This window comes from Scyliorhinus torazame, chromosome 17 (assembly GCF_047496885.1).
Source record: "Scyliorhinus torazame isolate Kashiwa2021f chromosome 17, sScyTor2.1, whole genome shotgun sequence".
Lineage (NCBI taxonomy): Eukaryota > Metazoa > Chordata > Chondrichthyes > Carcharhiniformes > Scyliorhinidae > Scyliorhinus > Scyliorhinus torazame.
In genome coordinates this window covers 4,892,725-4,905,799 of record NC_092723.1, presented here as the reverse complement: position 1 = coordinate 4,905,799, position 13,075 = coordinate 4,892,725, and the positions used below count along the sequence as shown (strand labels likewise).

At 46.6% G+C, this 13,075-nt stretch overlaps 1 protein-coding gene across 3 annotated transcripts in view; it reads right to left on the bottom strand.

The window, feature by feature from the left end:
* LOC140393658 (probable chitinase 10) overlaps window positions 1-13,075 on the bottom strand; it is a 132,756-nt gene that overhangs the window by 104,138 nt on the left and 15,543 nt on the right. For all 3 annotated transcript variants that reach the window (XM_072479941.1, XM_072479943.1, XM_072479942.1), the window contains exons 2-4: window positions 10,833-10,937; window positions 4,296-4,488; window positions 4,093-4,134 (exon numbers count right to left, since the gene is read on the bottom strand). In XM_072479941.1, the coding sequence (XP_072336042.1) occupies window positions 4,093-4,134; window positions 4,296-4,488; window positions 10,833-10,857 (260 nt within the window). In that variant the 5' untranslated portion in view covers window positions 10,858-10,937. The remainder of the gene's footprint in view (window positions 1-4,092; window positions 4,135-4,295; window positions 4,489-10,832; window positions 10,938-13,075) is intronic.

Sequence of the window (13,075 nt, the reverse complement as noted above, 5' to 3'; positions counted from 1 at the left end):
TCAGCCCAGCTCTGAAGCTTATCTATGTCCCTCTGTACCTTGTAACATCCTTCCGCATTGTCCACAACTCCACCGACTTTAGTGTCATCTGCAAATTTACTCACCCATCGTTCTACGCCCTCGTCCAGGTCATTTATAAAAATGACAAAGAGCAGTGGCCCCAAAACAGATCCTTGTGGTACACCACTAGTAACTGGACTCCAGGCTGAACATTTCCCATCAACCACCACCCTTTGTCTTCTTCCAGCTAGCCAATTTCTGATCCAAACTGCTAAATCACCCTGAATCCCATGCCTCCGTATTTTCTGCAATAGCCTACCGTGGAGAAGCTTACAAACGCTTTACTGAAATCCATATACACCACATCAACTGCTTTACCCTTGTCCACCTGTTTGGTCACCTTCTCAAAGAACTCAATAAGGTTTGTGAGGCACGACCTACCCTTCACAAAACCGTGTTGACTATCTCTAATCAAATTATTCCTTTCCAGATGATTATACATCCTATCTCTTATAAACCTTTTCAAGACTTTCCCCACAACAGAAGTAAGGCTCACTGGTCTATAGTTACTGGGGATGTCTCTACTCCCCTTCTTGAACAATGCGACAACATTTGCTATCCTCCAGTCTTCTGGCACTATTCCTGTAGGCAATGATGACATAAAGATCAAAGCCAAAGGCTCAGCAATCTCCTCCCTAGCTTCCCAGAGAATCCTAGGATAAATCCCATCCGGCCCAGGGGACTTATCTATTTTCACACTTTCCAGAATTGCTAACACCTCCTCTTTATGAACCTTAAGCCCTTCTAGTCTAGTAGCCTGTATCTCTGTATTCTCCTCAACAACATTGTCTTTTTCCTGTGTGAATATTGACGATAAATATGAATTTAGCACCTCTCCTATCTCCTCGGACTCAATGCACAACTTCCCACTACTGTCCTTGACTGGCCCTACTCTTACCCTAGTCATTCTTTTATTCCTGACATATCTATAGAAAGCTTTAGGGTTATCCTTGATCCTACCTGCCAAAGACTTCTCATGTCCCCTCCTGGCTCTTCTTAGCTCTCTCTTTAGGTCATTCCTAGCTAACTTGTACCACTCGAGCGTCCGAACTGAACCTTCACGTCTCATCTTTACATAAGCCTCCTTCTTCCTCTTGACAAGTGATTCAACTACTTTGGTAAACCACTTTTCCCTCGCTCGACCACTTCCTCCCTGCCTGACAGGTACATACTTATCAAGGACACGCAGTAGCTGTTCCTTGAACAAGCTCCACATTTCACTTGTGCCCATCCCCTGCAGTTTCCCTCCCCATCCGATGCATCCTAAGTCTTGCATCATCGCATCGTAATTGCCTTTCCCCCAGATATAACTCTTGCCCTGCGGTATATACCTATCCCTTTCCATCGCTAAAGTAAACATAATCGAATTGTGGTCACTATCACCAAAATGCTCACCTACCTCCAAATCTAACACCTGGCCTGGTTCATTACCCAGTACCAAATCCAATGTGGCCTCGTGTCTTGGTGGTCTATCTGCATACTGTGTCAGGAAACCCTCCTGCACACATTGGACAAAAACGGACCCATCTAAAGTATTTGAACTATAGCGTTTCCAGTCAATATTTGGAAAGTGAATATCCCCCATAACAACTACCCTGTTGCTTTCGCTCCTATCCAGAATCATCTTTGCAATCCTCTCCTCTACATCGCTGGAACTGTTCGGAGGCCTATAGAAAACTCCTAACAGGGTGACCTCTCCTTTCCTGTTTCTAACTTCAGCCCATACTACCTCAGTAGACAAGTCCTCATCAAACGTCCTTTCTGCCACCGTAATACTGTCCTTGACTAACAATGCCACCCCTCACCCTCTTTTACCACCTTCCCTGAGCTTACTGAAATATCTAAACTCCGGCACCTGCAACAATCATTCCTGTCCCTGCACTATCCATGTCTCCGAAATAGCCACAACATTGAAGTCCCAGGTCCCAACCCATGCCACAAGTTCACCCATTTTATTCTGGATGCTCCTGGCATTGAAGAAGACACACTTTAAACCACCTTCCTGCCTGCCGGTACACTCGTGCAACTTTGAAACTTTACTCATGACCTCACTACTCTCAACCTCCTGTATACTGGAGCTACAATTCAGGTTCCCAGTCCCCTGCTGAACTAGTTTAAACCCTCCCGAAGAGCATTAAAACATTTCCCCACAGGACATTTGTACCCCTCCGGTCCAGGTGTAGACCATCCTGTTTGTAGAGGTCCCACCTACCCCAGAATGAGCCCCAATTATCCAGGTATCTGAAACCCTCCCTCCTGCACCATCCTTGTAGCCATGTGTTCAACTGCTCTCTCTCCCTATTCCTCGTCTCGCTAGCACGTGGCACGGGTAACAACCCAGAGATAATAACTCTGTTTATTCTAGATCTAAGTTTCCACCCTAGCTCCCTGAATTCCTGCCTTACATCCCTATCCCTTTTCCTACCTATGTCGTTGGTGCCTATGTGGACCACGACTTGGGGCTGCTCCCCCTCCCCCTTAAGGATCCCGAAAACACGATCCAAGGCATCGCGGACCCTGGCACCTGGGAGGCAACTCACCAAACGCGAGTCTCTCTCGTTCCCACAGAATCTCCTGTCTGTCCCCCTAACTATGGGGAATAACTTATCACTGGCAATTTCTAGGTTGGAGGAAGAGAGATACAGCTCAATCTCTTATTGGAATATTTTCCAATTTATATCTACATTACCCGATATAATAAATGCCTTTGGAAACTGCAGATTCTTCGGTTGTGTATATCTTTCTGGGATGTTTCTGGTTGTTGTTGGACTCTTAGTGTTGCTACTGGAGTCTGGTTGAGATTTTTCTTCACATTACTTTTTCTTCAAGCTGAGATTCTTTCTTTCTCCCTAAACCTGACTAAACTACTCTCGGATCACATCTGGTACCATGTTGTAAAGTGGTACATTAAAATTTACAGCTGTCCACGCCTTGTATCATGTTGTATTCTCTATTCTGATTTATCTGGATGGCTCGGATGCACAGTGTTGAATAAAGGACACAAAGCTTTGTTAATGAACAAAACCATAAATTTATTACACTACTAACTGAGATCCGTTCACATTCCTAAAGAAGAAGGTTATTGTACAAAATTATGCTATCTCTAACTTACAGAACTCTCAAGTACACAACTTCTCTCGATGCCTGACACTCTCCCAGCTCTTTCCTAACTCTTAACACCTTAAATCATCTAAACATTTTCTAATTCCAGAATCCCCTAGTCACATGATATATATATGACTGTTCTGTGGTTCCCTCTAGTGGTAAGAAACGTTATCATTAACTTGATAACTCTTTACATCCCAGTCAATATACATATCGTTACAGTGTGGTCTCAGCAGTCGGGAACCCGGTGTGGCGGCTGGGCACTGTGCCCAGCACCGACACATTCAGCCGGGAACCGTGCCGCTGGCCGGGGGTGCTTCCACTTGGCCTGGGGGGACTGGTAGGGGGTAGCCAGGGGGTGGCCTGTAGGGCCATATTTGGCAGGTCGGGTCCACGCACGGCCGGCGCCATGCTGTATGGCGCGACCGCTGCAGGTCGTCACCATGCGCATGCGTGGTCACAGACCTGGCCATTCTCCGGCCGATTGTGGCCCAGGAGCTGGGAGCTTTACCCAGTGCCGCTGCTAGCCCCTCACCAGTCCCGAAATCTTTACCCAGTGCCGCTGCTAGCCCCTCACCAGTCCCGAAATCGGTGAGGAGTCGTCACCAATTTTGATAATTCCCCTTCAGAATGCACAGAGTTCCCCGTCCAACAGATGGTCACCAGTAACTTAGAGTTAAATTCTTCCTAAAGTCATTGGATTGTCCATCTGACAGGACAATCATCATTTCTCAGCTTCCAATGGGAAATCCAAGAAGAAACCTGGAATTCTATAAGCAAAGTGTAAGTTGCCATCGCTCTTTTACATAATTGATAAAGGCCAACTCAGTTTTAGCAAATAATCGTAGAAATTATAGCATTGATATTTAAAAACACCCGACACACTGAGCTTTAAGACTTATACAGTTTTGGGAAATTAAATTTTACCTTTTGATCCCAAATTGTAAAAGCGTTTTCAGTTTCTTATTTCTGTTCAGAAGAACGACAGAACCCATGAGCGTCAGTACAACAGTGAATATCAACATTGAATGTCAGTAACGCTTAGGTATAGAATTAGCTCAAGAATAATTCTGAATCATAAATTCTGAAATGTGTAACTAATGCAGTTCAGAGAGACTGATAGGACTTACTTATCTTTCAGATCATTAAATTTCTTGTACAGAGGTTCATCTTTCCATTCAGTGACTTGATCTGTTCTAGTGCCAGGTGAAAAAACCAGGTGGGTGCACAGGTAAGGGTCGATATTTTCTGGGTAGAACCTAATATTTTCAAAACTTTGTGCCGACCATTCCAAGTAGTAACAAAGCAGTTTGAAGGAGGAGACTGGAAAGTGAAGAAGAAATTGCAGTCATTTGAAATTTTAAGATGATAAAACAGAGAAAAGAAACACATGATGGACTTCCCTAAATCCTTGGGCTTGTTGGGAATAAACATTTGCATGCTTTTAATTTCAATCATGGAGAATTTTTTGCATTTGACTTCAAGGTAAATTGTTTGTCTTCATTTCTCCTGACTGCAGATGCACAGTTTATTGTGTCTCTGTGAAAGCTTTTATTGCATTTATCTTAGGATGTCTGCCTCCAGAGACCAAATCAAAGCAAAGTCACATGTCCATTGTATATCAGTTGGTCATGCAGTGCAGGATGGCATTTTCAAAACCCAAAACATCCCGGGCTGGGTTCTCCGATTTTGCGGCTATGTGCCAACACCGGCATGGGAACAGTGGCGTTTTACCAAAATCGGTGCCGAACATTCACTGGTTCCGGGACTGGTGAGGGGTGAGCACTGGCGGTGGGTAAAACCCCTAGCTCCCACAGCAAAAACGGCTGGAGAATGGCTGGGTCTGTGGACTCGCATGCGCACGGCGACTACGTGCAGCAGTCGCACCATACAACATGGCGCCAGCCGCACGCAAACCCAACCTGACAGATAGTGCCACCTGGAGCCCCACTGGCCACCCCCCGACCACCCCCACCAGTCTCCCCAGCCCCCGCTGAAGCACCCCCCCCCCCCACCCCCCCGCCCCCGGGCCAGTGACACAGCCCGCAACACCAGGCGAGGTCGATGAAAATGCAGAGCACAAGTGATCCTCACCGTCGTGAACTCGGCCCAGCGGGGATGGAGCATCAGAGGGCCTTCCGGTGAGGTCCTGAGGCCGTCCCAGCGCCATGCAGCATACTCCCCGATTTTGGTGACAAAAGGGATTCTCCGCCCAATCACAAATGGGATTTCGATGTCGGCAAGCGGGGAATCCCCCCCCCCATTTCTACATCGTTCTCAAAGTTGTTTTTTTAAATATAGGGTACCCAATTATTTTTTCTCCAATTGGCAATTAGCATGGCCAATCCACCTAGCTTGCACATCTTTGGGTTGTGGGGGCGAAACCCACGCAGACATGGGGAGAATGTGCAAACTCCACATGGACACTGACCCGGGGCTGGGATCGAACCCGGATCCTCAGCGCCGCAGTCCCAGTGTTAACCACTGCGCCACATGCCACCCTCATCGTTTTTAAAGTTGATGGTTTTGTAAACATTCCAGTGTAGCTTCCAAACTCTTTAAATGCTCTTGTTCACTCGAGTCAGTGATGAGGATGTCAACATGATAATATTGCACACAATTAGTCCACTCAGAATTTGACCCATAGATTTCTGAAAAAGAGCAGGAGCCGATGTTATTCTGTAACGGCACAGTCTTTTGTGTGTTTTGGTACTGAGTAGAATCTGTGACTCTGCAAACACATTCATTTGTTCGTACGCCTGTGACAGATCAATTTTACTGAATTTCTGACTTCCAGAAAGTCCAGCAAACAAGTCTTCAATCTGTGGCAGTGGATGGTGATCTGCGCATAATATTGGGTTTATAAATCTCCATACATCCTCACTGAGCCATCTGGTTTTACTACAGGAACCAATGGCATGGCCCAATAACTTGTCGTAACTGGTTCAGTGACTCCTGTTTGGACTAGTCTTTCTCGTTCTTCTTCACCTTTTGGCCTGATGGTGTCCGGTCTGGTTCTGGCTCCGAGACATTTTGGTGTACAGTTTGACTTCATTTTGAGTTGGTCTTCAACTCCTGCCATTGAGGCCCGGGGGTTTTCAAACACCTTTTCATACTTTTCCAGAAGTTGCCAGTTGATTCATCGCTCCACAGTTGAGTTTAATGTTTCCCAGCCATGCTCTGCCAAACAAATTAGGAAAGTTTCCCCGCGCAACTTGGAGAGGAGTTCCGATGTTTATCCATTTACTTCCACTTTTATGGTAATGTAAAGTAAAAATAAAACAGGGGGCCATTTAGAACATAGGACATAGAACATTACAGCGCAGTACAGGCCCTTCGGCCCTCGATGTTGCGTCGACCTGTGAAACCACTCTAAAGCCCATCTACACTATTCCCTTATCGTCCATATGTCTATCCAATGACCATTTGAATGCCCTTAGTGTTGGCGAGTCCACTACTGTTGCAGGCAGGGCATTCCACGCCCTTACTACTCTCTGAGTAAAGAACCTACCTCTGACATCTCTCCTATATCTATCTCCCCTCAATTTAAAGCTATGTCCCCTCGTGCTAGACATCACCATCTGAAGTAAAAGGCTCTCACTGTCCACCCTATCCAATCCTCTGATCATCTTGTATGCCTCAATTAAGTCACCTCTTAACCTTCTTCTCTTGAATGAAAACAGCCTCAAGTCCCTCAGCCTTTCCTCATAAGATCTTCCCTCCATACCAGGCAACGTTCTGGTAAATCCCCTCTGCACCCTTTCCAATGCTTCCACATCCTTCCTATAATGCGGCGACCAGAATTGTACGCAATACTCCAAATGCGGCCGCACCAGAGTTTTGTACAGCTGCAACATGACCTCATGGCTCCGAAACTCAATCCCTCTACCAATAAAAGCTAACACACCGTATGCCTTCTTAACAACCCTCTCAACCTGAGTGGCAACTTTCAGGGATCTATGTACATGGACACCGAGATCTCTCTGCTCATCCACACTGCCATGAATCTTACCATTAGCCCAGTACTCTGTCTTCCTGTTATTCCTTCCAAAATGAATCACCTCACACTTTTCTGCATTAAACTCCATTTGTCACCTCTCAGCCCAGCGCTGCAGCTTATCTATGTCCCTCTGTAACTTGTAACATCCTTCCGCACTGTCCACAACTCCACTGACTTTAGTGTCATCTGCAAATTTACTCACCAATCCTTCTACGCCCTCCTCCAGGTCATTTATAAAAATAACAATTAGCAGTGGCCCCAAAACAGATCCTTGTGGTACACCACTAGAATTGGACTCCAGTCTGAACACTTCCCATCAACCACCACCCTTTGTCTTCTTCCAGCTAGCCAATTTCTGATCCAAACTGCTAAATCTCCCTGAATCCCATGCTTCTGTATTTTCTGCAGTAGCCTACCATGGGGAACCTTATCAAACGCTTTGCTGAAATCCATATACACCACATCAACTGCTTTACCCTCATCCACCTGTTTGGTCACCTTCTCAAAGCACTCAATAAGGTTTGTGAGGCACGACCTACCCTTCACAAAACCGTCTTTACTATGTCTAATCAAATTATTCCTTTCCAGATGATTATACACCCTATCTCTTATAAACATTTCCAAGATTTTGCCCACAACAGAAGTAAGGCTCACTGGTCTATAGTTACCGGGGTTGTCACTACTCCCCTTCTTGAACAAAGGGACAACATTTGCTATCCTCCAGTCTTCTGGCACTATTCCTGTTGACAAAGATGACGTAAAGATCAAAGCCAAAAGCTCAGCAATCTCCTCCCTAGCTTCCCAAAGAATCCTAGGATAAATCCCATCTGGCCCAGTGGACTTATCTATTTTCACCGTTTCCAGAATTGTTAACACCTCCTCCTTGTGAACCTCAAGCCCACTACTGTCCTTGACTGGCCCTACTTTTACCCTAGTCATTCTTTTATTCCTGACATATCTATAGAAAGCTTTAGGGTTATCCTTGACCCTACCTGCCAAAGATTTCTCATGTCCCCTCCTGGCTCTTCTTTGCTCTCTCTTTAGGTCCTTCCTAGCTAACTTGTAACTCTCAAGCGCCCTTACTGAACCTTCATGTCTCATCTTTACATAAGCCTCCTTCTTCCTCTTGACAAGTGTTTCGACTGCCTTAGTAAACCACGGTTCCCTTGCTCGACCACTTCCTCCCTGCCTGACAGGCACCTACTTATCAAGGACACGCAGTAGCTGTTCCTTGAACAAGCTCCACATTTCCATTGTGCCCATCCCCTGCAGTTTTCCTCTCCATCCGATGCATCCTAAGTTTTGGGGTCGGTGCAAATTATCAGAAAAAATTCATTTACGCTGGATATAATTTGAGCGCTGAACATTCGAGCATCATGAGAGCTGATCACTCTAATTTTGGCCAAATTCTACAAATAAAAATAGTGCAATCAAGTTGTAAATTCTTCACTATCAGCAAATCCCCGTCATCATCTTCATTGTTTAAACCAAACTGAAATTCTCAATCCGCTGTGGTGGGATTGGAACTCTGCTTTGATTGGATTCAGACTCTGGTAACATAAGGCAGGCTGAATTTAATGCGAGCGATGGGGTTCTTGCTCACCAGCTACAGAACTGGTGAGGGCCCCATGTCATTCCTGTTGGAGAAGGCCCATTGGAATTATCATAGAATTTACAGTGCAGAAGGAGGCCATTCGGCCCATCGAGTCTGCTCCAGCCCTTGGAAAGAGCACCCTACCCAAAGGCACACCATCACTATCCCCGTAACCCAGTAACCCCACCCAACCTTCTTGGACAGGGCAATTTAGCATAGCCGATTCACCTGACCTGCACATCTTTGGACTGTGGGAGGAAACCAGAGCACCCGGAGGAAACCCACGCAGACACGGGCAGACTCCGCACAGACAGTGACCCAAGCCGGGAATTGAACCTGGGACCCTGGAGCTGTGAAGCAACTGTGCTAACCACCGTGCTATCTTGCTGCCCAAAAGGAAGACACGTAGTCAGCAGGATTAAGTGGCCATCAGGCACCTAGCTGGCCAGTGTCAGGCCTTCCCTTGGGTTTAAGGCTGCAGGTGCAGAAATCGCCCACGCCAAGGGCTATCAGCCAATCAAAGACTGGCAATTCACCCTGACTCATTAGCGTCACAGGGAACAGTGGCTGCTGTCGGTACTGCACCCACCAGAGTCGATGCCTCATTGAGGGAACCAGGCAGCAGTAACTGGTATAGCGGAGAGGGAATCGATGCCAGAGAGGCGAAGGAGTGAAAGAAAATTCAGGATTTAGTCCAGAAGTGCCCCCATTCCCCCCCCGTCATTTATTATGATCATGGCTGATCATCAAGTTCAATACCCTGGTCCCGTCTTCCCCCAGACCCCTGATCACTTTAGCCCCAAGAGCTATACCTAATTCCTTCCCGAAAATAGACAACATTTTGGTCTCAACTACTTTCTGTGGTAGCGAATTCGACAGATTCACCACCTCTGGGTGAAGAAATTTCTCTTCACCTCAGTGCTAAAAGGTTTACCCCGTATCCCCAAACTATGACCCCCTAGTTTTGGGCTCGCCTACCATCTGGAACATTCTTTCTGAATCTGGTGCTGATTCTGGTTCTGAAAATTGTGCTGATTAATTGGAAAGTCGACCCTGATTGGCCGAGGTATTGCCCTGTAAAAAGCAACAAGGAACAACTCCCTGAGCTCCCGGTAATTCATAAAAGGCTGCCTGCGTATGAATGTGAGCTGGATTGATTATCTGACATTTGTTGTTAGTGTACCTTTTAGTGCATTCAGGATTGTTCAAGAAGTGCTGCCCAGATGTGGTATAATATACAACAGTAGAAACATTATTTCAGGTCTTGCCACCATGAATAGGATCTGTACGGTCTGTAATCTTCCCATTTCAAATAACTGACGGAATGCACAGGTTGAATCAATTGGCTAATCACTGTTAATGTGATTCTGTGATTGGGCAGCACTTGAGACACAGTCAAGCAATTTGAGACAATTAATTGAGCGTGTAAAGTGACTCCTTGATGCGTGTTAAAGTAACATACATTCACAGGCAAGGATTTGTTCCCTGCAAACAAAAGGAATATGTCCAAGACTTGTGAGTTTTATGACATTTTCCAGGAGCTCAGGTAGCCCATAGTTTCCCCATTGATTTCTCCATGACAAATCTTCATCAATAAGAGTACATTTCCCAACCAATCGGCATCCTTTCCTCCTGCATAATATATGTTTGAAATTTGGTATTTTGTGTTTGCCCTGATGAGTGTAAAATGAAAAGATTCAGCAACATGTCTCTCTTTTCAGCAATATTCAAGATCTCTGATACCGAGCATGAATAAAAGGATAATTTCCTGAGTGGGTGCTGGCATTGCGGAAACCCAGCCAGTGTCAGCACATACTGGGCAATCACAGGGATGCTGCCCGCACAGACAGTGGTGCCACATTCTGGGTCAGATGTTAAACTGTTCCATTGTCTGCCTGTTACTGTGGATGTAAACAATCCCAGGGCACTGTGCAAACAACAGCCACATGAACAGACAGAAGGTGAGAAACCAGTGACCTTCTGATGAAAACAATCGTCTGGTGATGTGGCCATATTTACCACTTCAGATAGTCTGAAATGAAAATAATCCAACACCAAATATCCAATACTGACCAGTCAAGAGAAGCCCCTTCCCCATCCTGGAGCTGGGAATCTGCTCAGTCACTGGATTTCCGTCTGGTGCCTTTGAGAGTCCCAGCACGAGGCTAAATCAAGGATCTGTAGAAGAAATCAGAGAAAAGTAAGGAATTTGCAAAGAAACAGTGGGTGGAATTTAATGGGGGTCACTGGGGGGGGACTTGGTGTGGGGAGAGGTGTGGAATTGAACAGAACCACTCCAGTTGGAGCCTGACCCCAGGAATGGAGAAGTGGACCAGGCAGGCAGCAGGAGGGCAGCGAGGTGGCAATGCCACATGGCAGCGACGGGAAGGTAATTTAATTCATTAAGAAGCTCATTAACTGTTATTTACCTCCCTCTGACTGGAATTGAACGCAGCCTCTTGAATTGACCGTGTGGTGCACGAGGATCTCGTACCTTCAGAAACCCAACTACTCAGATCTAACGGGTAACAGGCAAGCTGTCAGACTTTGAGTGGAAGGTCAGGCAAAGTGGAAGCTGCCTTTCATTGGAGAGCAGCCTTTCATTTGGAGCACAGAGATGGGCAGTGTTAGCACAGAGGAGAGGGTCACATTTGACGATCTGAGGGTCAGAGCTGGAAAGGAAAAGTTCAGCATTGAAAAGCTGAGGGACAATTACTGAACATTCCATCCAAGGCAGCAGCCAATGAAAGGAGGGAAATCCGAATATGGAAATCCTCCAGCCAGACCTCCTGGACCCAGTGGTGCTGGAGGAGAGGCTCAGAGGAAGGGTGCACCCGGCCCAGAGTCACCATTACCAGCACTGCAGGAACAGCAAGAGATACAGGCCACAGCTGGACTCGAGGTACCAGAACACCACTCGCATCAACAGCAGGGGAGAGACAGAAGTCGGGAGGTATCACATCCCAGAGTCTTCAGAACATGAATAAACTACCTGCGGATGTCTGATAGAAGGTCGCACCTCTCAATGGAGACTGCCATCAACCTCTGTGAACTGTGGCAGGACGGCCTGGGACCAATGAGATTGGGTGAACACCCAATGTCAGCAGTGCTGAATTTTAACACATTTGTCTTATTCCAACAATCCACAGGGAACATGTGCAGGATTTTGCATGCAGACTCACTCTGTTGCATTAGGAATGTGACCAATGCAATGTTTCAGAGGACGGGAGAGTTCATGAGAATTCAAACTAATCCGAAGAGCTGGGCTATGAGGTCTGTGGGATTTGGGACCATAGCAGGCTATCTACATGTGCAGAGTGTCATCAGTTGCACACATGAAGCCATCAAAGCTCCGTCTCAGCAGTCTGTAGCCCTCAGCAACAGAAAGGGCTTCTATCCCACAAATGTACAACTGGTATGTGATCACAGGAAGTGAATTCTGCAGGTGTGTGCCCACCTCCTATGGAGCACTCATGATGCATACGTGCTGCAGCCCGCCCAGTCGACACTTGCTCCAGCCACATGCACGGCTCCAGGGATGGATCCCCAGTAACAGGGCAACGCTCACAAGACGGTAGCACAGTGGTTAGCACAGTTGCTTCACAGCTCCAGGGTCCCAGCCACGATTCTCGGCTTGCGTCACTGTCTGTGCGGAGTCTGCACGTTCTCCCTGTGACTGCGTGGGTTTCCTCCGGGTGCTCCGGTTTCCTCCCACTGTCCAAAGATGTGCAGGCTAGGTTGATTGGTCATGTTAAGTTGTTCTGAGTGTCCAAAAAAGTGAGTGGGGTTACTAAGTTACGGGGATAGGGTGGAGACGTGGGCTTAAGTTGGCTGCTCTTTCCAAGGGCCAGTGCAGACTCAATGGCCTCTTTCTGCACTGTACATTCTATGATTCTATGACGATGAGGGCAATGATGCCAGTGAGGAATCCTCACCGTGAAGTCAAGGATGTACAATACAAACCATTGTTCACCACAGGGCAATGATGGAACAGACAAGAATGCTCAAGACACAATTCAATAGCTGTTCCGGTGATGCTCTACAATATGACCCAATGAGGGTTCCCAGAATCCTCGCTCTCTGCTGTGCTTTGCAAACAGAGGGATTTGGTTTAGTATCCAAAGGGTGTGAAGGAAAATTACTCCTCCTTGGACAAGGAGGAAGAGGAGGCAGAGTAGAAAGGAGTGATACATTAATCTGCTGTAGCAGAAGCCAGAACTTGGAGACACGGACAGAGGATGATCTAGAAAACCTCGGTCTTATCCAATTCCAATGGACATTAGTCTCATGGTTGTGCAGCCACATAACGCCAACTG